Source organism: Cololabis saira, chromosome 1 (assembly GCF_033807715.1).
Source record: "Cololabis saira isolate AMF1-May2022 chromosome 1, fColSai1.1, whole genome shotgun sequence".
Lineage (NCBI taxonomy): Eukaryota > Metazoa > Chordata > Actinopteri > Beloniformes > Belonidae > Cololabis > Cololabis saira.
The window spans coordinates 55121184-55148074 of record NC_084587.1 but is presented as its reverse complement, the minus strand read 5'-3'; the positions used below and the strand labels follow the sequence as shown (position 1 = coordinate 55148074).

The 26891-nt window shown below is 46.5% G+C and overlaps 1 protein-coding gene across 1 annotated transcript; it reads left to right on the top strand.

The window, feature by feature from the left end:
• The first annotated feature begins 3037 nt into the window (after positions 1-3037).
• On the top strand, positions 3038-26599 carry dla (deltaA). Its single transcript, XM_061727632.1, has 12 exons — positions 3038-3128; positions 18399-20861; positions 21004-21306; positions 21592-21652; positions 21758-22015; positions 23104-23164; positions 23267-23397; positions 23821-23990; positions 24191-24407; positions 24516-25296; positions 25384-25492; positions 25606-26599. The coding sequence occupies exons 2-12, from the start codon at positions 20793-20795 to the stop codon at positions 25609-25611; spliced, it is 2166 nt and encodes a 721-aa protein (XP_061583616.1). The 5' UTR covers positions 3038-3128; positions 18399-20792; the 3' UTR covers positions 25612-26599.
• Positions 26600-26891: the final 292 nt, after the last annotated feature.

Below are 26891 nucleotides of genomic sequence, written 5' to 3'. Positions count from 1 at the left end.
CTCTTCTTCTTCTTCCCCTTCAGCCTCTCCCTCCATCACTCTCTCTCCCTCTCTCCGTCTCTCCCTCAGGGGACCGGGGCTCTCGGACTCTATAGTTATGGGCCGGGGCCATCTGTCACCGTGCACATTCACGCAGTCACCAGAAGGCCACAACATGTGCAGATTTAAATGGAGAGCCCAACTTTCCCAGGACACACAGGCCTGACCCCGGCAGCCGCGGCAACCCCCTCTTCTTCCTCCTCCCTCCTTCCTCCGGCTGCTCCTCCTCTTCTTCGCTCCATCCCACGACCATCACTGCCACCCAGCATCGCTAAAACTCAGACCCCACCCACCTGCCACGCACTCCTCTACCAGCACCTCCAAGAAATACTGTCTGCATGTGAATCGGTGAATTAGAGCCCCCCCTGGACCAATCAGCCCCCCCACCCCCTCAATGCCAAGCAAATAAGTGCTTGTGTGTATGGCGATGGTGGAGCAGCATGCTGGAGCAGCCCTCCTTCCACACAATGATGGATTTCCACCTTGCACAACAGCTGATGGTGGAGGGGGGAGGTGATGGAGGAGGTGGGTTAAGGGTGGGGGGGTGAGGGTAACCCGTGGTGGATGTGTGAGAAAGAGAGAGATCAGCTGATTGGTAAAACTGATTGTGAAGCAGAGGGAGAAAGGACGGAGGGGAGCGCTTGTGTGTCTTGTGTGTGTCTTGTGTGTGTCTTGTGTGTGTCTTGTGGTTTTTGTGGACATGAGGAAGGGTGGTGGCTGCGGCTCGGCGAGGGGTGGGAGGGTAACAGGATTGGTCTTGTCTGTGGGACCCACGGGGAGGACAATGGGAGTGCTGGGGGTGGGGTGAGTGTCACACGCTTTTGCTTTGTGGCTCGGTCAACAGGCGTGTGCCACGGGTGTCGTCTCGCCTCCCCTCGCCTGCTGTCCCGCTCCGGCGCAGGACCAGCCGCCATGAGAACCGGGGCCCCGGGCCTTTAATGAGGGGCGTACTGTTTCTTATCAAAGATGGACAAGCCATCATTACAATCATCATTAGGAGCTGCACAATGGAGCCCGCTCTCTTAGCTATGGATGAGCACGTCTCCCCGCAGCACCGCGGCGGCGGCAGCAGGAAATAAAAATATACAGGCGCAAAAAACATCTGTGACTTTCAGCTTCCTGGAACAACATGTTGGATTCAGATGTAGGAATATATGAAAACAATGACTGTTTTAAAACAGCAATTCCTTTAAAATGGTCACCAGAATAAATCCAGATGAAGTTCCTGGTCCGGACTTCTTGGGTAACTATGACGACGGATGGCAGTGCAGCACAGCTGGAATCTCCATGCTTCCGCATCCTCATGAAGAAACCATGATGAAAGGACCAGGATGTTCGTTTCTACCTCCGTATGTGTCTAAAAGGCTTTTCCTCTTCGCAGAGCCACATATTATAAACTTCAGTTACCAGGAAAATACACATAGAATATCTTCTTGTTTTGGTCGAAGAAAGAGTTCAGGAAAGCTGTTGGCAAGGCAATGCAACACAATGATGAAAATAGGCTCTCCAATGATTAGTATTGGCAGAGGGAAGGTTTTTTTACTTATTCAAACAAACAGCCATTTAAACCAGGATTAACTCCCACTAACTTGCACTATAGCAGTTATTTGATTGCAACTGAAACAAAGTAAAACCCCATGATTTAGGCAGTTTTTAACAGTTTGGGCTAACTGAAAGAAGAGAGTTCTACCATTAACGGAGGCCGTGTCGGCTTCAGAGGGAGATCAGCTCCTCCTCCGTCTCATTTGCTTCACTGATGATGTTCCAGTTGCTGCTGTTTTAACTTCATGAAGGTATTTGATTGGGTTGACTTAGCTCATTTATGTACTCTACAGCTTCTTGCTTAGTTGCAGATGCTAACTGGGTTACACTGCTCTCTTCATCGTCACGGACAGCGATTCTTGGTGTTACATACTATAGTTTTTTATTGATCTGATTGATTTGATGCAGATAGGGCCAGGCACAGAAACTATCCGCCTTGTTTGTGGAGCCAGTGCAGGTAGAGGAAGGCTGAGACGCAGCACACAGCCAGGTCAAACTCCAAAAGATTACTGTAATTAGACAGATTAGATTTATTAAAAAGAGCAGAAGTCCAGTTCATGCAGGCTGTGGTGAAAAATACCTCACAAATTCAGTTCACTTCATAAAGAGAGTAAGAGCGGTCAAATGTATTCACTAAATATTGGAAGCATGATTTCAGTCATTGTTATTTAATGACATTTTTATTATCCAAAATTATTTGAACAGTACAGTATACAGTACTGTAATAATACTGTAGTTATACAGTATTAATATGTATTAATATTTATATTTATGGCAGCTGTAGAATGTATTTATTTATCTTTTATTTATTTATGTATTTTAATGACAAACACACCTTTTCCTTCATATATACATATGTATATTTTTTCATTTTATTTCTCTGTTTTTAATCTTTCACTGGAGAAATTGAGCATACTATGTTGGTTCATCAGAGTAAAAGTGTCCAATGATTGAATGTTGATTTGTTTATCCAAAAAGACTCGATTGTCATTTTTTAAATTCCAAATCACATAAACAAGTTGACTGTATCAACAATACATAAACAACAATAATAAAGGTACCCACGTGACAAGTTGGAAACATGTCACTTTATGACTTTAGTACAGTAAAAGAAGAAATGCATTGTTTCCCTTTGGTGCCAAGGAAAAACGAAACACTGTATCAGTAATAAACAGCCGCAGTTTTACTGGAAACATTCAGCACAAGGATTAGATAAGGTATCCGTCCAATTTGTCCTTCTGGTCATAGTTCCCATTTAGCAAGAAACCCATAACAACATATGTGCATAATCAAAAACGTGACTGGCAGTGTAAACGTGAAGTGGAAAGTGAAAGAAAATGACTGGCCAGTTTCAGTGTGACACTAACTTTATGGTCTGAGTGCAAAGGTTATTATTATATAATTATAATATAATTATAGGAGGCAGTATTCGTACGTGCTTGCAATCTGTGTTTGGGTTGATGGGATGTGAAACTGGAGTTGTCCACCTTCAACCATCCTGAACCTTCTGCTGAACTTCCCTTTTCCTTTTGAACGCCAACAACCAAGTAAGTCTTACACGCTTCCATAACAATGATGATCCCTCTCTCTCTGTTGATCTCTGCTATATTTGTGAGAGTCGGGTTATGATGTCGTGCACTGTAGCTCAGCCTCCAGTTTGTCATCATTATTGTTGGTCCAAAAAACGTGTTGCTCTTCTGTGACCTTTCTCAAGAGTCTCCTCCAAATCCTTTTTAATGCTCTCTGCTGACCTGTGGCTCTGGCCGCAGGAGCATTGTGCTGGTGCTGAAGGTGCAGGGACCCGGCGAGGTGTGTGTGCGTGTGTGTGTGTGTGTGTGTGTGTGTGTGTGTGTGTGTGTTTGTGTGTGTGTGTGTCGGGGGTGGGGGCGCGGGGCTCGGGGGCATGACGCTGCAGCAGCGGCAGCTGGCGGCCCAGCTTGCAGGGGCCATCTCCTCACAATGGACAGCCGTCCCCCTGGGGCCAGTGATTTAGGACAGGGCTCTCTGGACAGAAGAGGAGAGAGGACACTGGCTCTGGAGGACTGTACCCTCCCTCTCTTTCCTCCCACTTCTTCCTCCCATCCTTTTCCTGTGAAGCTTCTCTGTTGGTTCCCGTGCTCTTTCCTCCCCTCCACCCTTTCACCCCTGGCTCCTGCAACACCCTGGTGACACCCTCCCTCCCTCCCTGCCTCCCTCCCTCCCTCCGTCCCGGCGTGGCTAAGCTGTCTCCTGGGACGGCGAGGCCGGCCTCTGGATGTGGAGCATTCCTGAGGTGTGGCCCGCTCAAGCATCAATAGCGGAGACAACAGGTGCATGTGGATCCTCTGTCGTCCAGCGGCAGCTGAGAGATAGGGACGTGAGGCTATTATGGCGCCATTATCCACTGCTGCTCTACCGGTGGGCTGTTGGAGCTCTTTATTCGAACAAAACAGGGCTTTTTATGTGTAACCTGGTCTGGTCGCCACCCTGCCCCAACAAGCCTCTCTTTCATCCTGCTACCCCAGATAGCACCTGCCACCCCAACGCCCTCTAAAAAACACCAGAAAAAACCCCAACAGCTGTTAATCCCAAGGCTGGACTGTCTTCAAACCACCTGCAATAAATAAAAGACAGGAAAAAGCGGAAGAAAAATAAAGAAGGCACTAGTTTCAAAAAGCATCCAGCACTTGTAATTGGAACCAGAGTGAGGTTGAGGCTTCCACCTCTGTACACCAGAGCCCCCCTGCCCCCCCCGGCTCTGTCCCTCTGAATTATGTTATGTCTGAAATGAGCAGTCATACAGCAGATTGTTTGGTGCAGCCACTTGATCTAACTGGTGACAATGCCTCTAACAGAGCGAGTGTCCTGGGGGGATAGGCAGTATTTGGTTACTGCATCTCTGATCGCGCCCCATTGTGATGCGCTCCGGCTCCCATAGAGGCTTGAAAGGGGGTCTGGGGAGGGGGACATGTACGCATATGTGGAACCCACAACGCAGGTGCCTACATCTGTTCATTTCTGGGCAGATGCTCATGATTGGAGAGATAGAGAGGGAGAGTTAGAGCAACAGGGGAGGGGTGTTAAGGGGAGGAGAGATGGACTTCTCCCATTTACTCTGTCACCTTCATTAGAACGATTCATCCAAGATGGGGCTAAATTAAGAATGACAAATCATTTCTTAGCACTTGTGGATTTAAAATATATAAAGGACTGTCTCAGAAAATTAGAATATTGTGATTTTCTGTAATGCAATTAAAAAAACAAAAATGTCCTACATTCTGGATTCATTACAAATCAACTGAAATATTGCAAGCCTTTTATTATTTTAAAATTGCTGATCATGGCTTACAGTTTAAGAAAACTCAAATATCCTGTCTCAAAAAATTAGAATATTCTTAATCTTAAACTGTAAGCCATAATCATCAATATTAAAATAATAAAAGGTTTGCAATATTTCAGTTGATTTGTAATGAATCCAGAATGTATGACATTTCTGTTTTTTTAATTGCATTACAGAAAATAAAGAACTTTATCACAATATTCTAATGTTCTGAGACAGTCCTGTACATGTATATCTGGGGGGGTTAAGTGTGTGTTATGTTTGCATACACTTTGAAGCTCAGATTGTTTTTAACTTTGTTTGGACCCATAATCCTCTGTCATGGAAAACGTCAGCTTAAACCATATTTACAACTATTCATTTAGCAAACACCTTATAAAAGCAATTTACAATGACTTACAAGCTCCGGACATCCAGATCTACACAGGAATGGATTCCTAGTAGGTTGCAGCAAAACTAAATGGTGATTTCCCAAAACCGGTAGAATTTAGTTAATCATATCAACAGAGCTACTTCAGGTCGGAGCGTATGCATAAATCAGTACATGCAATCCAAATATGACCACTTCCTAAGTATTCTTTCAATCACAGACTTAACAGTTACAAGATAATGAAAACGAATGCCCTTGCTGCCCTACTTTGCAAACTACAAGTCGCAAAATCAACATCTTGCAAATGTTCTTAAGGCCGACTGCAAACCAATACTGGATCTAAAATCTGGTAAAAATCCCAAAAGCAGGACTGTTGCAGCAGCAGAGCTTCCCCGTGTGAAATATTCAGATCTCCCTCGTAGCTGTCAGATCTGGTTGTCTTCTTACAGGCGCTGTGATGCAAGAGGCACATCAGTGGCTGCTTGCAGAGATACAGGAATATTGTCTGCGTAGCTTTATTTAAGTTTTATTTGTGGAGTAAAACACTTCAACAAACAGAGTTTATTAAGGTTTTTTCATATGGAGACAAAGTAATTGATAACCTGATTAATAAGAACTTAAAGAGACATTTTCTTGTAACTCCTGTCAGACTAGTGACGAATAACAGTTTAGTGTTAACATACGCTTAGCAGTGGTGGGCAACATTTTTGATCATGGGGCCACATTCCTTCTACCTAAATGGACAAGATGCTGTATATTAGACAGTTTAATTAAAATATGGCCTACTAGTTTACTACTACAGCTCATTTGTGGGTGTTGGACGTACTGACTGGACTGAAGTCTGGGCTTTCCTGCCGACTCCGGACAAGCCTTAGAGGATGAGGATGGGTGCATGGACCGTACTGTAATGTTTTCGTGTATATTACCAGTGTTGGGTGTAACGAGATTACATTCGCCAGTAACGCAGTAATGTACCGCGTTACAGTTGTAATTTGGGTAATCCCGTTATAGTTACTCTAAGACAAAAAAAATTACGTTACTTTAGTTACTTTAAGCTTTTCAGCTACATGTAGAACGGGAGAACAGAAAAGAAAATCAAACTTGCCTTTCATGCGTCTTCACGCATTGCGCAACACTTGTCTGACTTAAGGCTGATTTATGGTTCTGCGTTTAATTGACGCAGAGCCTACGGCGTAGGGTATGCGGAGACGCACACCGTACGGTGCGCATCGCCGCGTACCCTACGCTGTTTAAGATTAAGATTCCCAGAATATTCTAATTTTTTTAGATAGGATATTTGAGTTTTCTTAAGCTGTAAGCCATAATCAGCAATATTAAAATAATAAAAGGCTTGCAATATTTCAGTTGATTTGTAATGAATCCAGAATGTATGACATTTTTGTTTTTGTAATTGCATTACAGAAAATCACAATATTCTAATTTTCTGAGAGAGTGCTGTACATGTTGTTCATTGGCAATCGAGTTATGGTGCAATTCAGGTGATATTGCAGAGTAATCCAAAAGTAATGTAACTAGTTACTTTCAGCAGCCAGTAACTAAGTAGTGTAAGGGATAACTTTTTTTGAGTAACTACCCCAACACTGTACTGTATATTACTATTACTGTCATTTAGCAGATGTTTTTTTTATCCAAAGTGACTTACATCTGAGAGAACAAACATTCACTCATTTCGCTCACCTATCAAACATACTGCCAGTGAATACCTAACTCAGATAATGAAGTATGTTGTGCCGGAGGTTTTCTGAGGCACTCCAGGTTCCAGGTCGGGTTGTGTCCTTAGAGCTGCTGAAGTTCTTCACTACAAAGAAAGTCATTAGTCCAGTCTGAATGTAGACGGCACCCTAAAGTCAAGTTGAATAACAATACATAGTAAAGGTTGAATTATGGTTCTGCGTTAAACCTACCGTAGGGTACACGGCTACGTGGGAGTCTCTCCATAGCCTACGCCGTAGCCTGACCTGCACCTCCCAAAAAATTTGGGACGCAGACCCAACACAGACCGAGAGGGCTGTGATTGGTTCGCTTGGTAGCAACGCATTTCCAGTTCCGGTTCATGAAGCAGTAGTGAACTTTCAGCGCTCTTTTCTTCGTGTGTGTGTGTGTGTGTGATTTTTTTTTTTTTTTTGGGGTTGTTTTGATTTTTTGCACAATAGTTGTCCTTATCTCTTTGATTCACTGTGACCGGAAAAAACGGAAGCTAAACAAAGTATCAACTAGTGCTCTGGGGGGGTATTGCACCGCGGAGAAATGGAGTGACGGAGAAGTCTGAAGGGTTCACGACGGCAACACTACAACGGCGTAGGCTCTGCGTTGGTTTAACGCAGAACCATAAATCAGACTTAAAGTGTAGACTTGGTTTTAGATCAACTAAAATCCATGTTATGCTTGTGCTCTAACATTTTTACTTATGAATGGCTGAGTTGAGATGGTGTGGACACCTCAGGTGTGCCCATGGGTGTTTTATAGTCTCCAAGAGCATTTTCCTGAGGTACAGAGAGTTGTGGGCTAAATGCCATCATCAGTGTACAATCCCAGCTCTACAACAGTTAGGACACATGTAAATAAAAACAGAATGCAACGATTTGAAAATCTCGTAAACCCATATTTTATTTTCAATAGGTAAGGCAAGTTTATTTGTACGGCACAATTTATGTACAAGACAATCCACAGTGCTTTACATAAAATCATTAAAAAGTGCATGGAAAAGTAAGTTTAAAAGCAGAATAAAAAAATAAAGAGAGTCAGACATAATTTAGAAAAATAATAAAACTGATAAAATGCAATAAATAAAAGTTACAGTGCATTGTGGGAGATTACTGAAATTCAGTCATTTAAAAACTGTTTTCAACCTTGATTTAAAACAGAAGAGAGTTTCAGCAGTCCTGGTGCATTCTGGGAGTTTGTTCCAGAAGTAATGAGCATAAAAGCTGCGTCACCGTGTTTGGTTCTAACTCCGGGTACAGAAAGTAGGCGTTACCATGACGACCTGAGGGTTCTGGTCCAAAACCATTCAGAGATTTATAAACCAGCAGCAGATTTAACATCTATCCTGGGACAGACAGGAAACCAGTGTAAAGATCTAAGACCTGGACTTACATAGTGAGGACTCTGGTCGAGATTCTAAGTGTCCTAGTCTTAGTGAGGACTCTTGTCTCCATGTCTCAGTGAGGACTCTGGTCTCCATATCTTAGTGAGGACTCTGGTCTCCATGTCTTAGTGAGGACTCTGGTCTCCAGGTCTTAGTGAGGACCCTGGTCTCCTGGTCTCAGTGAGGACTCTGGTCTCCTGGTCTTAGTGAGGACTCTTGTCTCTATGTCTTAGTGAGGACTCTGGTCTCTATGTCTTAGTGAGGACTCTGGTCTCTATGTCTTAGTGAGGACTCTGGTCTCTGGTCTCAGTGAAGACTCTGGTCTCAGTGAGGACTCTGGTCTCCTGGTCTTAGTGAGGACTCTGGTCTTAGTGAGGACTCTGGTCTTAGTGAGGACTCTGGTCTCCTGGTCTCAGTGAGGACTCTGGTCTCAGTGAGGACTCTGGTCTCCTGGTCTCAGTGAGGACTCTGGTCTCTTGGTCCCAGTGAGGACTCTGGTCTCCTGGTCTTAGTGAGGACCCTGGTCTCCTGGGGCCTCATTTATCAACCATTCGTAGAAAAAGTTCTAAATTCTGTCGTAGGAATGAAATTTAGAATGCGTGTAAGTACAAAAAAAATCTGAATTTATCAAACGTGCGGACACCGGTCGTACGCACATCAGTGATGATAAATCCCACCTGTTCTTAACTGCCATGCTCGTGCAAGGTTACCATCATTTGCATTCAGAAACGCCTCCAATTGACCATATATGGAGCAACAACAGCTCCCGCTTGGAGGTTTACAAACTTTATTGAACAAAATTCTGTAGGGTTTACAACAAAAGGCAAATGAAACAAAATAATCAATTATCTACAGATATTCAACATTTGGGGGGGTAAAAATTAAGAAACAAAGACATCGTTTCATATAAGCTTTTGGCAATATCGTTTTTTTTCACACATCAGTTTTAGAGACGCTAAGTACAGTTTACATTCATTTTTCAGATGTACAATGGAGGGTTTGCTGTTATTCCATTTGCATTTATGTATGTGATATTTACCTAGTAAAATAATTATGTTAGCCATGTTTGATATATTTCTTGGAAGATTATCCATATAAATTAAGATTTGCTTGGAGTCAAAAGCTCCTGCTTGGAGGTGCAAACACCAACAGAGCTGTTCTGCAGAATAAATGAGTGTTGCGTTCCTCCAGGCCACCGGGCAACAACGTTTGACAGAGACATAGTCGCATGCAGATTATTTGTGCATTGATTGAATGAAATCCTTTCATGTCCACGTAACTGAATTTATTATGTGATGGTGCTTTTATTGCGATTTGGGTGCAATTTATAGCTCCAATTATATTTGGGAATCCGGCGATGGCATGAAATCCTCGTTTAATTTCGACTTGGTGATGTGTTTATGGAAACTGCATGTAAATTAGTGCCAGAGAAATTATTGCATCCAACACTGCTGGCATGATTCTGCTAGTGTCGGCTGCGAAATGCCGCATATGTCTCCAATCTCTCTCTGAAATGTTCCGGTGGTCAAACATCCCAGGGTGGACAGGAGCTAGATGTGACTGGGATGCGTTTGGTCTCTTGCTCCAACATAGGTTGTAAATCGCGGCATAGATCCATCAGAATGTTTTTGGGGAAGCGGTACCTGCTGAGAAGCCACTCCGTGCTCTCACTGAACATCAGCACGCTCTTTGAAAACGCGCTCTCTGCGGAGCGCGTTTTTGCGGAGCGCACGGTCTCTAAATCCTCCAACAGTGCAAGATAAGCCATGGTACTTGTATTTTCTTTTCAGGTCGTCCTGCCAAAGCTGTCTTTTATAGCTTGTCACACCAATTATTCAAAATGTCTAAATTACTAATGGAGAATTTTATTAATTGGAGGAAACAGGGAACGTGTGTGAAGTTTGAGATCGCTGAACAGTGTGACTCTTTTAATGGGTTCTATTTGTAGTTTCAATGTTCTACCACTAGGTTTTGTGTGTACGCATGGTCAGAGTTGTGCTTGAATTTACACGCGTTCCTACACACAGGTACATGTTGATAAATTCCATACTTTGCGTGGGAATGTTCTTACGCACACATTACGCACACATCTGTGCGTACGAACAGTTGATAAATGAGGCCCCTGGTCTTAGTAAATGGTAGTGGTTGACCTTTCCCCCAGTTTGTTTCTGTTTTGCCCCGCCTGTGTCCCATCTGCCCTGATTGTCTGCACCTGTGTCTCGTTATCCCCTGTGTATATCTGGTCTTGTCATTTCCTTGCTCCTGGTGGTTCCGTACTGTGTTTTCCTCCATGTGTCCTGCCAAGTTTTTCCTCCAGTTTTTTTATGCCTGTTTCTGTGTTATTGATCCTGCTAAGCAGCGCTTTGGTTTTTGGTCCTTCCCCTTTTTATGGAATAAACCCCTTTTTGTTGAACTCCTGCCTCTCACTCTCCTGCATCTGGGTCCTCACCACACCAGTCATGACAGTAAAGACTCGGGTCTCCTGGTCTTAGTGAGGACTCTGGTCTCCTGGTCTTAGTGAGGACTCGGGTCTCCTGGTCTTAGTGAGGACTCTGGTCTCCTGGTCTTAGTGAGGACTCGGGTCTCCTGGTCTTAGTGAGGACCCTGGTCTCCTGGTCTTAGTGAGGACTCTGGTCTCAGTGAGGACTCTGGTGTCCTGGTCTTAGTGAGGACTCTGGTCTCCTGGTCTTAGTGAGGACTCTGGTCTCTGGTTTCAGTGAGGACTCTGGTCTCAGTGAGGACTCTGATCTTAGTGAGGACTCTGGTCTCCTGGTATTAGTGAGGACTCTGGTCTCAGTGAGGACTCTGGTCTCCTGGTCTTAGTGAGGACTCGGGTCTTAGTGAGGACTCTGGTCTTAGTGAGGACTCTGGTCTCCTGGTCTTAGTGAGGACTCTGGTCTCTGGTCTCAGTGAGGACTCTGGTCTCCTGGTCTCAGTGAGGACTCACGTCTCAGTGAGGACTCTGGTCTCCAGGTCTTTGTGAGGACTCTGGTCTCCTGGTCTCCTGGTCTTAGTGAGGACTCTGGTCTCCTGGGGCCTCATTTATCAACTGTTCGTAGAAACAGTTCTAAATTCTATCGTAGGAATGAAATTTAGAATGTGTGTAAGTACAAAAAAATCAGAATTTATCAAATGTGCGGACACCGGTCGTACGCACATCAGTGATGATAAATCCCACCTGTTCTAAACTGCCGTGCTCGTGCACGGTTACCGTCATTTGCATACAGAAACGCCTCCAATTGACCATATATGGAGCAACAACACCTCCCGGTTGGAGGTTTTCAAACTTTATTGAACAAAATTCTGTAGGGTTTACAACAAAAGGCAAATGAAACGAAACAATCAATTATCTACAGATATTCAACATTTGGGGGGGTAAAAATTAAAGGTATTGTGACATGAAAAACACATTTTTCTTGATTTTTTGTGTTTTGTTGGGTGTCTTGACATAAATTACACCCAAAAAAAACGAACTTTTAACATTCAGTGCATTGTGTGCTTTCTGGGAGTTTCCGCATAATTATGCAAAAACGGCGCATCTGGTTTGGTGGCGGACCGTTACGTAAAGGGCCGCTAAATCACCGCCCCCTCCACCCAGCTCCCTGCCCATCAGCACTGAGCCGCGGGCTGGAGGGAGAGAGACGGCCACCGCCTCTCTCCTCTCCACTCGCGCTCTGCTTTTTTTTTCGCCTACGACCTCAGATCAGACGAGACAACCCGCTGCATAAGCATATTACTAAGCGGAGGAAAAGAAACTAACAAGGAGCTCAGTAGCGGCGAGCGAAGAGGGAAGAGCTCAGCGCCGAATCCCCGTCCGAGCGGCGGGCGTGGGAAATGTGGCGTACGGAACACCGCTTGCCCCGTGTCGGTCGGGTGCATGAGTCCTTGTGATCGAGGCTCAGCCCGTGGACAGTGTGCAAGACAAAATCACATACCATTGATCCACTGTCTGCTGTGTGCGGGGAGTTTGGGGGAGAGGAGGAGGAGCGGGGCAATGATTGACAGGAAAGGGGGAAAAGGACGCGTTTTTCACAGGCAAAAAACACCGTCATAAAAAAAGCCAGGAATGGAGTACTGGAGTGAAGCTTTTCTTGTTACACCCTTTTAGACACATTTGAGGGATATTGGCCAAGACTTTTAATAGTGTTAAAAGCATGTTAAAAATTATGTCAGAATACCTTTAAGAAACAAAGACATTGTTTCATATAAGCCTTTGGCAATATTGTTTTTTTCACGCATCAGTTTTAGAGACGCTAAGTACAGTTTACATTCATTTTTCAGATGTACAATGGAGGGTTTACTGTTATTCCATTTGCATTTATGTATGTGATATTTACCTAGTAAAATAATTATGTTGACCATGTTTGATATATTTCTTGGAAGATTATCCATAAATTAAGATTGGGTTGGAGTCAACAGCTCCTGCTTGGAGGTTTCACACCAACAAAGCTGTTCTGCAGAATAAATGAGTGTTGCGTTCCTCCAGGCCACCGGGCAACAACGTTTGACAGAGACATAGTTGCATCGCAGATTATTTGTGCATTGATTGAATTAAATCCTTTCATGTCCACGTAACTGAATTCATTATGTGATGGTGCTTTGATTGCGATTTGGGTGCAATCTATAGCTCCAATTATGTTTGGGAATCCGGCAATGGCATGAAATCCTCGTTTAATTTCGACTTGGTGATGTGTTTATGGAAACTGCATGTAAATTAGGGCCAGAGAAATTATTGCATCCAACACTACCAGCATGATTCTGCCTAGTGTCGACTGCGAAATGCCGCATATGTCTCCAATCTCTCTCTGAAATGTTCCGGTGGTCAAACATCCCAGGGTGGACGGAGCTGGATGTGACTGGGATGTGTTTGGTCTCTCGCTCCAACATACAGTAGGTTGTAAATCGCGGCATAGATCCATCAGAATGTTTTTAGGGAAGCGGTACCTGCTGAGAAGCCGCTCCGTGCTCTCACTGAACAGATCACGCTCTTTGAAAACGCGCTCTCTGCGGAGCGCGTTTTTGCGGAGCGCAGTTTCTCCAAATCCTCCAACACTGCAAGATAAGCCATGGTACTTGTATTTTCTTTTCAGGTCGTCCAGCCAAAGTTGTCTTTTATAGCTTGTCACACCAATTATTCAAAATGTCTAAATTACTAATGGAGAATTTTTATTAATTAGAGGAAACAGGGAACATGTGTGAAGTTTGAGATCGCTGAACACTGTGACTCTTGTGCTTGAATTTACACGCGTTCACACACAGGTACATGTTTAAAAATTCCATACTTTGCGTGGGAATGTTCTTACGCACACATTACGCACACATCTGTGCGTACGAACAGTTGATAAATGAGGCCCCTGGTCTTAGTAAATGGTAGTGGTTGACATTTCCCCCAGTTTGTTTCTGTTTTGCCCCGCCTGTGTTCCATCTGCCCTGATTGTCTGCACCTGTGTCTCGTTATCCCCTGTGTATATCTGGTCTTGTCATTCCCTTGCTCCTGGTGGTTCCGTACTGTGCTTTCCTCCATGTGTCCTGCCAAGTTTTTCCTCCAGTTTTTTGATCCCTGTTTCTGTGTTATTGATCCTGCTAAGCAGCGCTTTGGTTTTTGGTCCTTCCCCTTTTTATGGAATAAACCCTTTTTTGTTGAACTCCTGCCTCTTGCTCTCCTGCATCTGGGTCCTCACCACACCAGTCGTGACAGTAAAGACTCGGGTCTCTTGGTCTTAGTGAGGACTCTGGTCTCTGGTCACCTATTATGGCATCTAATCCCTATTTTAAACAGGCCTTGAATGTCTTAAAAACAAGCTTTTGATTGTTTTTGCTAAATAAATTAGAATTTCAGCCTCTGAGCCATGTCTTTATCTTCCCATTCTCTAACCTCATTATCTATGCAGGATTCTGAGTGGGCGGGGCTATGATAATGAGGCTCTGTGCTGATTGGCTGCCTGAATGACGCGATACACCGCTACGAAAAAATGGCGTAAGCTCCGGCTGGCGGAGTTACCGTGTCCGTGTCGTCACCGTGTCCTAACTGCATGCGATACGAGCGAGCGTCAGCGACAAAATCAATTCCTACTACTACTACTACTACCACTACTACTACCACTACTACCACTACTACTGCTACTACTACTACTACTATTGTCATTTAGCAGACGCTTTTATCCAAAGCGACTTACATCTGAGAGAACAACACAATAAGAAATACCATAGCAGGTCCAATCTAATATCCTATGATTTCCAAACATCACCTCGTGGTAAAGACGCCCAACTTTGGAATAACTTTTAGCACATTTCCCATTCAGTTAGCAGCTCAGTATGTGTTGTATCAACGGATCTTCTCATTTATTTAATTTGTATTTCCTTTCGTTTTTGCATGTGTGAGTTTGTGGCGATATCTTTGGCTTAGTGTTTGGCTCCGAATCAACCAAGCTTAACTTGCACAGTGCACTTCATGAGAAGTGATTATTTCTTCATGATTTTACAAGTAGCAAGCTAAGTTGGAAAATAAATGAACTCCATAAGCCAAAATGGCTGAAGTGGAACTGCATCAAGAATCCTGCCTGAAGCCCTTCTTGTTTGCCATGGTGATGGAGAGGTTGACAGATGAGGTCAGACAGCACTCTCCGTCCTCTATAATGTTTGCAGATGACACCGTCATCTGTAATGAGATTAAGGAGCTGGCGGGGAGAAAAGCTGGAGACATGGAGATCTGTGAAAGAGAGAGGAGGAATGCAAGACGAGTATGCATGTGAACGACAGGGACGTGGAACAGTGAGGATGCAAGGAGAAGAGGTGAAGAAAGCGCAGAACGGGAGCGGGAATGTGCAGAGTAAAGGGGAAAGAGGTGCAGAGCATACAGGTGGGGTGGCGTGGGTGGAGAGGTTTTTGTGGAGTGTCTGTGGTAGAACTGACGTCGCCCTGGACTGGCGTCCCGGCCAGGATATTTTCAAGCTACATTTGTAACTTTGATTCGGGAAAGAAGCTGTTTTGCTGTATTTATTGTACATTTTGATACACTTTTTACTCCTTGATTTCCTGGTGGTAATGACACCAGTCTCCCAGACTGATGGAAGATGCAACACTGACCAAGGGACAAGAAGCAGTGCTGGAGGTGGCAGGGCTGAGGATCCTGCACTTTCTATGGGGGTGATGAGGATGGATGGGATTAAGAACTAACACATGTCTCAGAGATAAAGTAGAAGTGGTCAGATTGAAATAGTTTAGATATGTAAAAGAAGGGATGTGAATACAGGATCTAGTTTCACAAGCAGCTACAAGGAGAGGAGCTTTGGCCCCTCAACAATTTACTTATGACTGAGGTGAGCTCATTTAGGGGATACTTTACATTTAAGCAGACGCATAATACAAAAGCATTTTTAACTCAAAGCTTTCCGTTAGGTGGTGTAGGTGTGGTAGTACAGTAAACGAGCGGTTTCCTTGGGCTATGCTGAACAGATACCGCCATGGAGTTACGGAGTTACAAAATCACAGAGAGAAGGACTCTTACGCTGGTGGCTCACTGAAATCTGTCAGCTTGTTTTGTTCATCAGTGTGTTTATCCATATATAACTTTAGAATTCTGAACACTCATATGGGATCTCCTCATAGTGACAAGTCTTTGAACCAAATAGATATCAAACATTTTGATACTTGCATAAAGTTAAGCCCATGTGCTGTGGTGCTTTTGAAATAAATGTATTCCAGCTGTTCACGACAGATGTTGCAGGCGTGATTTGTCAGATTAGCATCATTCTTTTCTTGTTTGTTCTTGTCTTTAGTTCCTGAGCAGGGCGCGGGCTTATCGATGTCGGTGTTAACGGGCGTGTTTGCTGTGGGTAAACGTGTCGCACACAGTATCACTTGTCGAGTTATTGATTTTATTCATAGGGACCCGCATATGTTGCGGAGCGTCACCCCGGGGTGCGCGGCAGATGCGCTTCCATAAACACTGGCACGCGACTGGCCACAGCCTGCACCCCCCTCCTCACACACACACACACACACACACACACACACACACACACACACACACACACACACACACACACACACACACACACACACACACACACACACACACACACACACACACACACACACACACACACACACACACACACACACACACACACACACACACACACACACACACACACACACACACACACACACACACACACACACACACACACCATCACCCCGCTCTCACAGGCTTGTAGGGCGCACGCCGGGCGCGTCTCCGGCCCCCCACGTCATTACTGCGGCTCTCCGCACCAACCTAAGGTCCTAAGCGCAGCTCGTCTCCAGTAACAGCCCCGCATGGAAATGAGGCCACGGGGCCCGGGGCCCGGCCCGGGGAGCCCCGCCGAACCCCGAGCAGCTCCGGGGGAACGCGGGTCTGGCCTGTGTCCCCCCCCAGTCCTGGCAGCTGGTCAGTAATCTGATCTTGACACAAAGGCCTGCTGATGATGTTCAGGTAAAACAGAGGACGGAACCGGTCCAGGTCCAGTGCGCGCCTCGCGAAGAGAAACAGAACTGCATTTCAATAAAACCAGTTTCTTATTGGACACGTAAATGAATTGTCTCCAATATAGCACAGAAAATCCTTCATCTTATTTTTTATTCTTTATTCAAATGCCGACGTCGTTTCACCTTAAATAAGCTGCTCGTATAAGCGTGCGTAAAAGCGTGCCCCAGGAAAGTGCTTCAACCTCTCATTTCCTTTGGGCTTTCAGCACAACGCAACAATTTAGCACGGGCGGCCTTGCCACCCCTTTCCTCTTCCTCCTCCTCCTCCTCCTCCTCCTCCTCCTCATCTCTACCCCCCCAGGCCCAAACGCGCTGACTCCGTCCCCTCTCCTCCTTATAGTCGGTTGGATAATTTAACCACGAACCTCTATTCTTAAAGTGCAGCTTTTCTCTCTGAGTGAAGACATGTCAATATCTCCTGGAGTGGCGAGGTATCGGTGTGAAGAAAACAAAAAAGTCAATTGATCCCCACAGAATGGCCCCCACCGCCTCCTCTTCCCCAATCAACGCCTCTTATGATCGATATCGTGTGATGCGCGCCTTGTTTACGTTCCCACGAGTGACCATGTGGTGTCTCCCCTTCTGGGAGCAGAAAGAAAGAATCTTCTGGCTTCCCCCTCGCCATATGGCCCCGGAGGGCCCATACCGTTACAGGTCCTATAACATGCTTCCAGTGGAGTAGACGGAGCCGGTGGACAGAGACGTGCATGCGCTTCGGGCCGGAGGAGGGAGGGAAGGAGGGAGGGAAATAAACGTCGTTTTCTGGACGTGTGTAGGGGAGGGGGGTAGTTAGTGGCAGATGGCTTGTAAGGGTCTGTCCGCGTCTGAAGGCGTGTCGTGGTCCTTCAGTGAAGACCCCACCCCCGCACTCACAATCAATGGAGGAATAAAGCGCAGAGAATGGATGAATAGTCAGGCCCGAGTCACCCTCCGCGCTTTGACGCTGCAGCTTCTGCTGGACGGGAGTTCAACTACAGCAGAGCTACAGCAGAGCTACTACACAGTACTTCAGTACTACAGTAGTTCAGGTTAGGGGGCAGAGCTCAGACATCAGCCATCATCCAGGAGAAAACGGGACATTTATCTATCAACAGTCTTAAAATATATTATTCTTTTTACTGTGATGAAAGCGTATAACTTTGAATGCTCATAAGCCCCACAATCCAGATCTAAAATGTAGCCTACCTGCATCCAAATGTAATTTTAATGAAACCATAGTATTAGTTAGAAAGGAGCAGTATTTTACTTTTGGGTTATGAAAATTATTGAGTTGGATAAACTGAAAACTTTAAGTTGCCTTTTAACTTTAAATGTTAATTTTAAATTGGATTAATGCAAAACGTTGATTTGAGAATATTAAGTAGCTACATGTGAATTAAATAAATTGTGTCAATCTAACTCATTAACTTAATTTCAAAGAACTTAATTCATGTAGGTGTTACCAATTGAAACAATTCAATTAAGTTGGTCCAACTATTTTCTCTTTTCAGTGTTGGAACAGGAAGAGGTTCAGATCAGCCTGAGATCTGTTTGCTGCTTCCATGCTCACGATGGGATGGTAAGTTAACTTTACTGGGGGATAAGTTGGAGGTATTAGATTGCATCTCTCAAACTCCCCGTTACAAACTCAATAAGTCCAAGTCTTAGCTTTCATGTCAGAGGTTCATTATTATCATCACAATGAACCTTCCCGCCAACGCTGGAAGAAAAGTCAGTTTTATTAGTAGAAAGGGCTTCAGGTATAATGGCTGTAACCATGGAGACGGGCTCCAGTGACGTCATAGGGGCTGGATGAAAAGGAGAAAGCGTGCCAGGCTCGGGAGCGCGCATGTGCCTGAGCAGGTAGACACAGAAACCTCCCGCGGGGACGCGCATAGCTGAGCCCGGTGACGTCATAAATGAGCCCACGTGGTCGTGCGTGCGGCTAGAGACCCCCTTATAGAGAAAGAGAAGAAGAAGAAAAGCCCACATCTAATGAACGACCTAATTAAGCTTGAAACCCCCACTTTCTGGATCTTTATTCAGACACGCGCGAGAGCGGGCGCGTTCCCGCGGAGGCGCGCGGACTCCAGCAGCAGATCCGACTCCTTCTCCTCCCAAACACAGACTAGTTCAGGTTCCAGGCACAGGAAACAAACACAAGTGACATCTGACCGGTGAAAGTTGCGTTTGGTGTGACATGAAAAGCGCGTGAGCGCGCGCCGAGGAAGGCGCGTGCCCGCTGTTGTTGAGGGAGAGCAGGTGCTGAATTACCATCCAATACATCCATGATTACCATACAGCTGGGGGGGGGGGACCCTGCTCACACACACACACCATGCAGCTGGGGGGGACTGCTCCTCCACACACACACACACACACACACAATCACTAAAGTTCCCCCTCAAGTTGGCCACGCGAGCGACTCCAGTGCGCGCGCATGTCCCCCCCCTACACACACACACACACACACACACACACACACACACACACACACACACACACACACACACACACACACACACACACACACACACACACACACACACACACACACACACACACACACACACACACACACACACACACTCCCAGCCCCAGAATGAGGAGAAGGAGAGCAGGACGGGGAAACAAGAGCGCGGCCCCTCAAGTCGTTTACCTCATCCTGCAGCGCTGCCAAGGAATGTTTTCTTTAGTCTTTTCACTCTTTTCAAAGCATCAAATTCTTCCCACAGCCAGAAATACCAAAATTCAGAGAGTTTGTGCATGCTGAGAAAAGGGCAGGGGAGGAAGAGAGAAAGAGGGGGAGGGCTTGAAAACAATTAACTGAGTCAGAGTTTGATCAAGGAACTTCTTTTTTTTCTCAGTTTGTGATGATGGGAGGTTTTTGAATCAAATATCAGTCGCTGAAAACACTTAAGAAGCCCAAACTAAGAGGTCGGTCCAGTCAGTGAGGGAACAGCTGTATGGATCAATGCAGCACATGCCACGAGGAAACCTGGCAGCTGCGGGTTCAAAAGACTCTGGAAACAACTTCCAGTTGTGTTTCTGCAAACTTCCATTTTCCTGTTTTCACAGTGCAAAAGTCAACACACCTTTTTACAGTCGACACTGTGACTGATACATTAAATGAAACCAGCTGACAGATCTTTTCTGGTCCATAACTAGACCTTGTCCTCAGAACTCCCAGCTTTCTGTTAAAGTGTCTGATTTCCAACATGCCCGTTTGAGAGTTTGGCCATGTCTGATATTGTGTGTGGCGCTGCAGCAGGAATGAGGAGGCTGCTGGGGTGCTTGGATGGGACCCCATTGTGAAGAGCCCGTCCAGATTGGGAAGTGTTGGAGGAGGAGGGGCCCATTTGCATGTTATTACCATAGCATGTAGGGGCCATATATAACCGGCTGCAGGCCGCCTCGGCTACAGACAGACGCACAGTGCACAGTGAGGAGAGACATTAGGGTGAAGCATGTTGGACCAGTGACAAATCTGTCCCTGGGTTAGACCTTCATATTTAGGAAAGGGAAGAGAGAGGAAAAAAAAAGCCGGAAATTTGTCACTTTCTTTCAAAGGAGCCACTCGCTGATCTTCTTTACGCACTGGATTAATGCTTTATGACGGAGCTGGAGGACTTTCTCTACCTTTTTTTTAATCACCTGCCACAAACTCGCACAAGTTCACGTATTGTTCTGTGGTTTAAACTTGAAAGGTCTGGGATTTATCCGTCTTTGTTCCTCGGGACATGAATCACAGCAGCCCAGCAAGCGAGGGCAGCAGTTGATGAGAAAAACCCTGCGAGGCGACAGAAACGTGCTCAATGCATCTCTCCCAGAGGGATTGAACAGGAGGAGGCACCCTGAGGACAAGCCAAGCCCCGAGACTTTCTTCTATTTATTTATTATTTATTATGTATTTATTTAATATGGGGCGTGCCATCCTGGTGACTCTTACCGTCATGTCCATGTTGCTGTGCCAGGTAAGTTTCTCAATCTTTATTCCTAACTAACAATACAGCACATACTCCCCTCCACACACCCACCCCTCTAATCACAACACGCACTCTCATACAGGCGGCGCAGTGCGTGTGATTTATGGTAATCGGCTTCTTTCCTCCGCAGGGGTTTTGTTCTGGAGTTTTTGAGCTGAAGTTGCAGGAGTTTCTGAACAAGAAGGGAGTACAGGGCAACAAAAACTGCTGTACGGGAGGCTTCGCATCGTCCTACCAGCAGCAGTGTGAATGTAAAACCTTCTTCCGGATCTGCCTGAAGCACTACCAGCCCAACGCGTCCCCGGAGCCGCCGTGCACGTACGGGGGCGCCGTGACGCCCGTGCTGGGCTCCAACTCCTTCCAGGTGCCGGACGCCATCCCGGAGAGTGCGTTCAGCAACCCCATCAGGATGAACTTCGGCTTCACGTGGCCGGTAAACACCTCACTTTCTCCTCAGCGGCGTTTTCACGCGGACTGTTCGCGCCTTTCCCGCTCAGTCCGTGCGTAAACACGCGTAAACACGCGTAAAACACGCGTAAACACGCGCGCCGGCATGATTTACAGCCACAGCTAGGAGCTAAGAGCACAGAAGGTTTACAGGTGTTGAGTTTCAGCAGATCAGGTTATTGGTGTGAGTGAATGGCCAGCAGCCTCGGGCCTGATGCTCTCCGCGCATCTCCGCTGGCCACCTGTCTCATGAAGCCATTTGTGTTCCCAGGGGACCTTCTCCCTGATCATCGAAGCGTTACACACCGATTCCAAAGAGGACCTTTCCACAGGTAGGAACCAAACTCCCCCCCTGCTCCATTTACACTTCCCGTCACCTTTACGCGCCGTGCCTGGTTTTTAACGATGTCTTATCGCCTTTTACGCGCACGTTTCAGAGCACCCGGAGCGGGTGATCAGCACCATGACCACGCAGAGACACCTGACCGTGGGGGAGGACTGGTCCCAGGACCTGCACACCGTGGGCAGGACGGAGCTCAAGTTCTCCTACCGCTTCGTGTGCGACGAGCACTACTACGGGGACGGATGCTCGGTGTTCTGCCGGCCGCGGGACGACGCCTTCGGACACTTCACCTGCGGGGAGCGCGGGGAGATCGTGTGCGACGCCGGCTGGAAGGGCCAGTACTGCACTGAGCGTGAGTGTCAAAGACCCAAATACTGCAATGCTGCAAGTGCGGGGATTGGAATAAACATTCATTTGATTCAATAAGATAGACAGCTGTTTGTAGCCCATGGCCTTGGAGATCAACCACGTGAGTTTAAAAGTTGGGATAAGCAGATAACAAAGTTTATTTGTGAGTTATTGTGAAGATAAAAGTTTAAAAGTGCTCATTTGAGTGTTATGTCTTCAACAAAAACCTGAGTGCCGTTAGAAGGCAACTTGTGCGTAAACACCACGCGTCCCCCTCCTTTCCCCTCTCTCTCTCTCTCTCTCACACACACACACACACACACACACACACACACACACACACACACACACACACACACACACACACACACACACACACACACACACACACACACACGACTACTTGATTTATTCTAAGGAAAGTTTTGGGAATAATCTCACGCGTGCCATAAATTTACATGCTCCCTTCCGATTGGCTGCCGGGGGAGTGGGCCGGGCTGTGATTGGCTGAGGCGAGGGAGGTATTGTTTGAAGTGGGCAGCTGCCGGCAGAGAGGAGACAATGGAGCAGCTGTCGCGCACTGGCAACACACTCGCCAGCTGTCCACTCTTATCTGCCCCAATCCGGGACATTAAGGGGAGCGTGTGTGAGTGTGTGTGAGTGTGTGTGTCTGTGTGTGCGCGCACACAGGAGGAATAAAAGAGTTTTGACCCACAGCAAAGAAGAAAAAAGAGGGTGGTGGGCTGTGCTGAGGGGGCCCGTTTGGGAGTGTGTGTGTGTGTGTGTGTGTGTGTGTGTGTGTGTGTGTGTGTGTGTGTGTGTGTGTGTGTGTGTGCACTTTGAGGCGCACACATTCACACACTCCCTCCTTTGTCTGTGCACTATGTTAAGCAGAAAATTCTTCCATGGCGATAAAGGGATTGAGTTTTAGGTAACAACTGAAAGGTTTAGGACACACTACCTTCTTTTATTGAACTGACTTTGTTGATCTTCTTTAAACTTCCAAAAAGCAAAATGATACTTTTCTCTCACGTTTACCTGCTCTATTGAGTATGTGTTTCTCAAAAACCTCATTTTTCTCCCTTCTTGTAGCAATCTGCCTGCCAGGGTGTGACGAGGAGCACGGCTTCTGCGAGAAACCTGGCGAGTGCAAGTGAGTTTCCTCCAGCGGTCAGGGGGGGGGGCTTCATTAATTATTGGAGACGTGAGGTAACGTGAGTGGACTGACCGGTGTTCCCTAATTGAACAACAACAGGTGCAGAGTGGGATTCAAAGGCCGCTACTGCGACGAGTGCATCCGTTACCCGGGCTGTCTCCACGGGACCTGCCAGCAGCCCTGGCAGTGCAACTGCCAGGAGGGCTGGGGGGGGCTCTTCTGCAACCAAGGTGAGGACCGGGCCGGGCCGGGGGGCTGAGTGACACATGGAGACAGACACACAGGAAAAAGGGGTCAGGATATGTTGGCTGATGAGAGTCCCGGTGTGTTGAGGGTAATTTGGACATCCAGAGGGATCAGGACGTGTACATGATGAAGATAAAGAGCTTTATTCTTCAGTTTGGTTCAAAGTCTAGGCTGCGTTTGTCTAAAAATCCACAAGGGGAGTTGGTAAGACACCATGATAGCCCTACAAAACACCAACCAAAAAAAAGACAAGCACCATGTCTCAATGAAGGGCAGAGGCAGGAGGTCTAAAAAAAGGGAAAATAAAGTGGAATGGAGCAGAGGACAAAAGGCATCTGTCGCTGGTGCTCTCATCCTGCCATGTGTTATTCTGTTGCTAATCCACATGTGCCGCTGTGTCTCTCCAGATCTCAACTACTGCACTCACCACAAGCCCTGCATGAATGGAGCCACTTGTAGCAACACTGGTCAGGGCAGCTACACCTGTTCCTGCCGGCCCGGCTTCTCTGGGGCCAGCTGTGAGATCAAGGTCAACGAATGTGCTGGAAGCCCCTGCCGGAACGGAGGGAGCTGCACTGTAAGTGACGCCAGACTTGGACTTCCACATGAACTTGTTTACTGGGGATGAGCCGGTGTTCATTCTCATCTACCTTTTTCTATCATTCTTTGCTCTTCTCTACACATTCACATTCAGACAAGTGGACAAATACTTGTGACACTAATGTAACAGTAAGCCGAATGATGACTTCATGTCTGTTTTGCTCTTCCCCTCTGCAGGATTTGGAAAATACATATACGTGCACTTGCCCTCACGGTTTCTATGGCAACAACTGCGAGCTGAGTGCCATGACTTGCGCTGATGGGCCGTGCTCCAACGGCGGCCGCTGTGCTGACAACCCAGACGGAGGTTATTTCTGCCAGTGCCCCACAGGATACGCCGGCTTCAACTGCGAGAAGAAGATCGATCACTGCACCTCCGGCCCCTGCTCCAACGGTAAGAGACCACACACTCTCTCTGGTCACGGACCGGTGCAGAGCTGCTGTGAAGAGTGCCCTGAAATCACTACCCAACGCTGACACAAGCTGCTCCCTCTGCTTTCAGGCGCGCGCTGCGTGGACCTGGTCAACTCCTACCTGTGCCAGTGTCCCGACGGCTTCACTGGTATGAACTGTGACCACACCGGGGACGAGTGTTCAGCCTTCCCCTGCCAGAACGGGGGCACGTGCCAAGACGGCCTCAACGGCTACACCTGCACCTGCCCGCCAGGATACACCGGCCGCAACTGCAGCTCCCCCATCAGCCGCTGCGAGCACAACCCCTGCCACAACGGCGCCACGTGCCACGAGAGAAACAACCGCTACGTGTGCGCCTGCGGCCCCGGGTACGGGGGCAGGAACTGCCAGTTCCTGCTGCCGGAGCACGCGGCCATCCGCGGCTCGGAGGTGCCCTGGATGGCCATCGGCTCCGGCGTGCCCCTGGTGCTGCTGCTGGTGGCCGGCTGTGCCGTGATGGTCGGGTTCCTCCGCTCTAAAGCCCAGCAAGGCGGTCCGGTAGAAACCGTTGGTGAGGTAGAGACAATAAACAACCTGACCAACAACTGTCACCGGAGTGAGCGGGACCTGGCCGTCAGCGTGATGCCCACACCAGGGGTCAAAAACATCAATAAGAAGATGGACTTCTGCAGCGGTGACCCCGACGAAGGTTCCTCACCAGACAGGAGCAGCTACAAGAGCCGCCATCCACCTGCAGACTACAACTTCGTACACGAGGTCAACTACGAGCAGGCGGCCAAAGAGGTCATGCTGGAGGCCGCCTGCGAGGACATGTGCCAATCCCTGGACTCGTTTGAGTTCGAGGAGAAACGCAGCAAACGCTTAAAATGGTAAATATTGCTGGAGAAGCTGGGTGTTCGTCCTGGAACTCATGCAACACATGCCGCTAACACTGTTTTTGTTTTCCTTTCCTAAAGCGATGCATCAGAAAAGAAAACCCCAGAACTGTCTGCATGTGCGGACACCAAGTACAAATCTGTGTTTGTGATGTCAGAGGAGAAGGACGAATGTATAATTGCAACAGAGGTAAGAGCTCCTTGATGGTCCAAACCTTTCATTGGAACTCACATTTCTGCTCAAATCCCATGAAGGTAACAAATACTAAAGCACTTTGTTTTGTGTTCTTGTGTGTTCTCCAGGTGTAACAAGCCACCAACGGGCTGCCCGTTGCTCATTTGTTCTATGGGAGAGTTTTTATGCTCCTTCAGATGCTGCTCTAACCCTAGGGGGAGGTGTCCCGCCTTGAGACTGCTGCTGATACTGAGACGTTTAACTGATATTCAGAGTGAGCTGGTTCTCTACTGGTAACTAAGTGTAGGCAGCTGCGGCCTGTGGGATAAGAACTGGCAGGGTAAAAAAAGAAATAGATAAATGAATAAAAGTTTACGGTTGAAAGTAAACTGCCACTTAGCTTTCTGTTCTGCTCTTCATCAGAGGGTGGAGGTTGAAACGTGAGATACGAATGAACTTTGTCACGCGGGGAAAACGTACGACGCTCCGAGTTTTGTTTTTGCAACATTTGCACCCGGGCCTTTTCTTTATTCCACACGCCGTTGCTGAGCGCAGGAACTGCATCAAACGGTGGATGTTTGGCCATACTGGCCTGCTCTTCGCGAGGGTGTTTACGTGGGCCTGCACCCATCACCACGCCGGTGAAGACTGTATGTATACTTGATCACTGTGTTCACTGAAGTGCGTTTTCTCCCCCAAGCCCTCCAAACCATTTATGACGTAGTATTGTTCTTTCTTTCTCTCGTTTGGGACATGAAATCTTTGTCTTAATTAATAATAAAAGTGTTGCTTTTTGATACAGATTGTCTTTTTGTAAAATAAAATAAAGAAAAAAAACCACAAGAAAAATGTTATGATTTAAAATTATGATTTAATTTAAGTTAATTTAATTATTTTGTGTTATTTTTATTTTGTAATGTATATTTGTGATGTTTGTTATGATTATTTAAGTCGCTTTTCTTTTCAATGATGATATTTGCAAAGGCACTTCATGTCGATGGGAATTTTTTTTAAGAAAATGTTATTTAAGAGGGGTGTACAAATTGTTATGTTACCGTTTCCTTTACAGTTTTTGAATGAAGGAATTAGCCAAGACTATTTTTCCAAATAAATATTTCTAAACCTGAAATCTAATTGAGTCCAATTGTGTTTTGTCCATCTGCGAACACCAACACGTCTTTAGGGCTCTGTGAGCAAAGTTAATCAGTAACATCTGTTGTCTTCCCTTGACGACCCCATAGTGAGCTTTTCTGCGCCGACACTGTTGCCTAATGCCAGGAGTTGAAAGTGTCTCCCTGGAGATGGGAGAGGGGGCCTATTCACATAAACAATGTCCCTACGCTAGATTTACCACTCCTGTTTCTCCTCCTGAAGAAAAAGTCAGGTAATTCACGGCGTTAAGATTCAGAGCAAA

Excerpts from the sequence above, each read along its gene's own strand:
- dla (XM_061727632.1), top strand. The coding sequence starts at position 20,793 with ATGTATTTATTTAATATGGGGCGTGCCATCCTGGTGACTCTTACCGTC. Across the intron at positions 23,165-23,266 it reads GAGAAACCTGGCGAGTGCAA|GTGCAGAGTGGGATTCAAAG; the intron begins GTGAGTTTCCTC and ends GAACAACAACAG. Across the intron at positions 23,398-23,820 it reads GGGGCTCTTCTGCAACCAAG|ATCTCAACTACTGCACTCAC; the intron begins GTGAGGACCGGG and ends GTGTCTCTCCAG.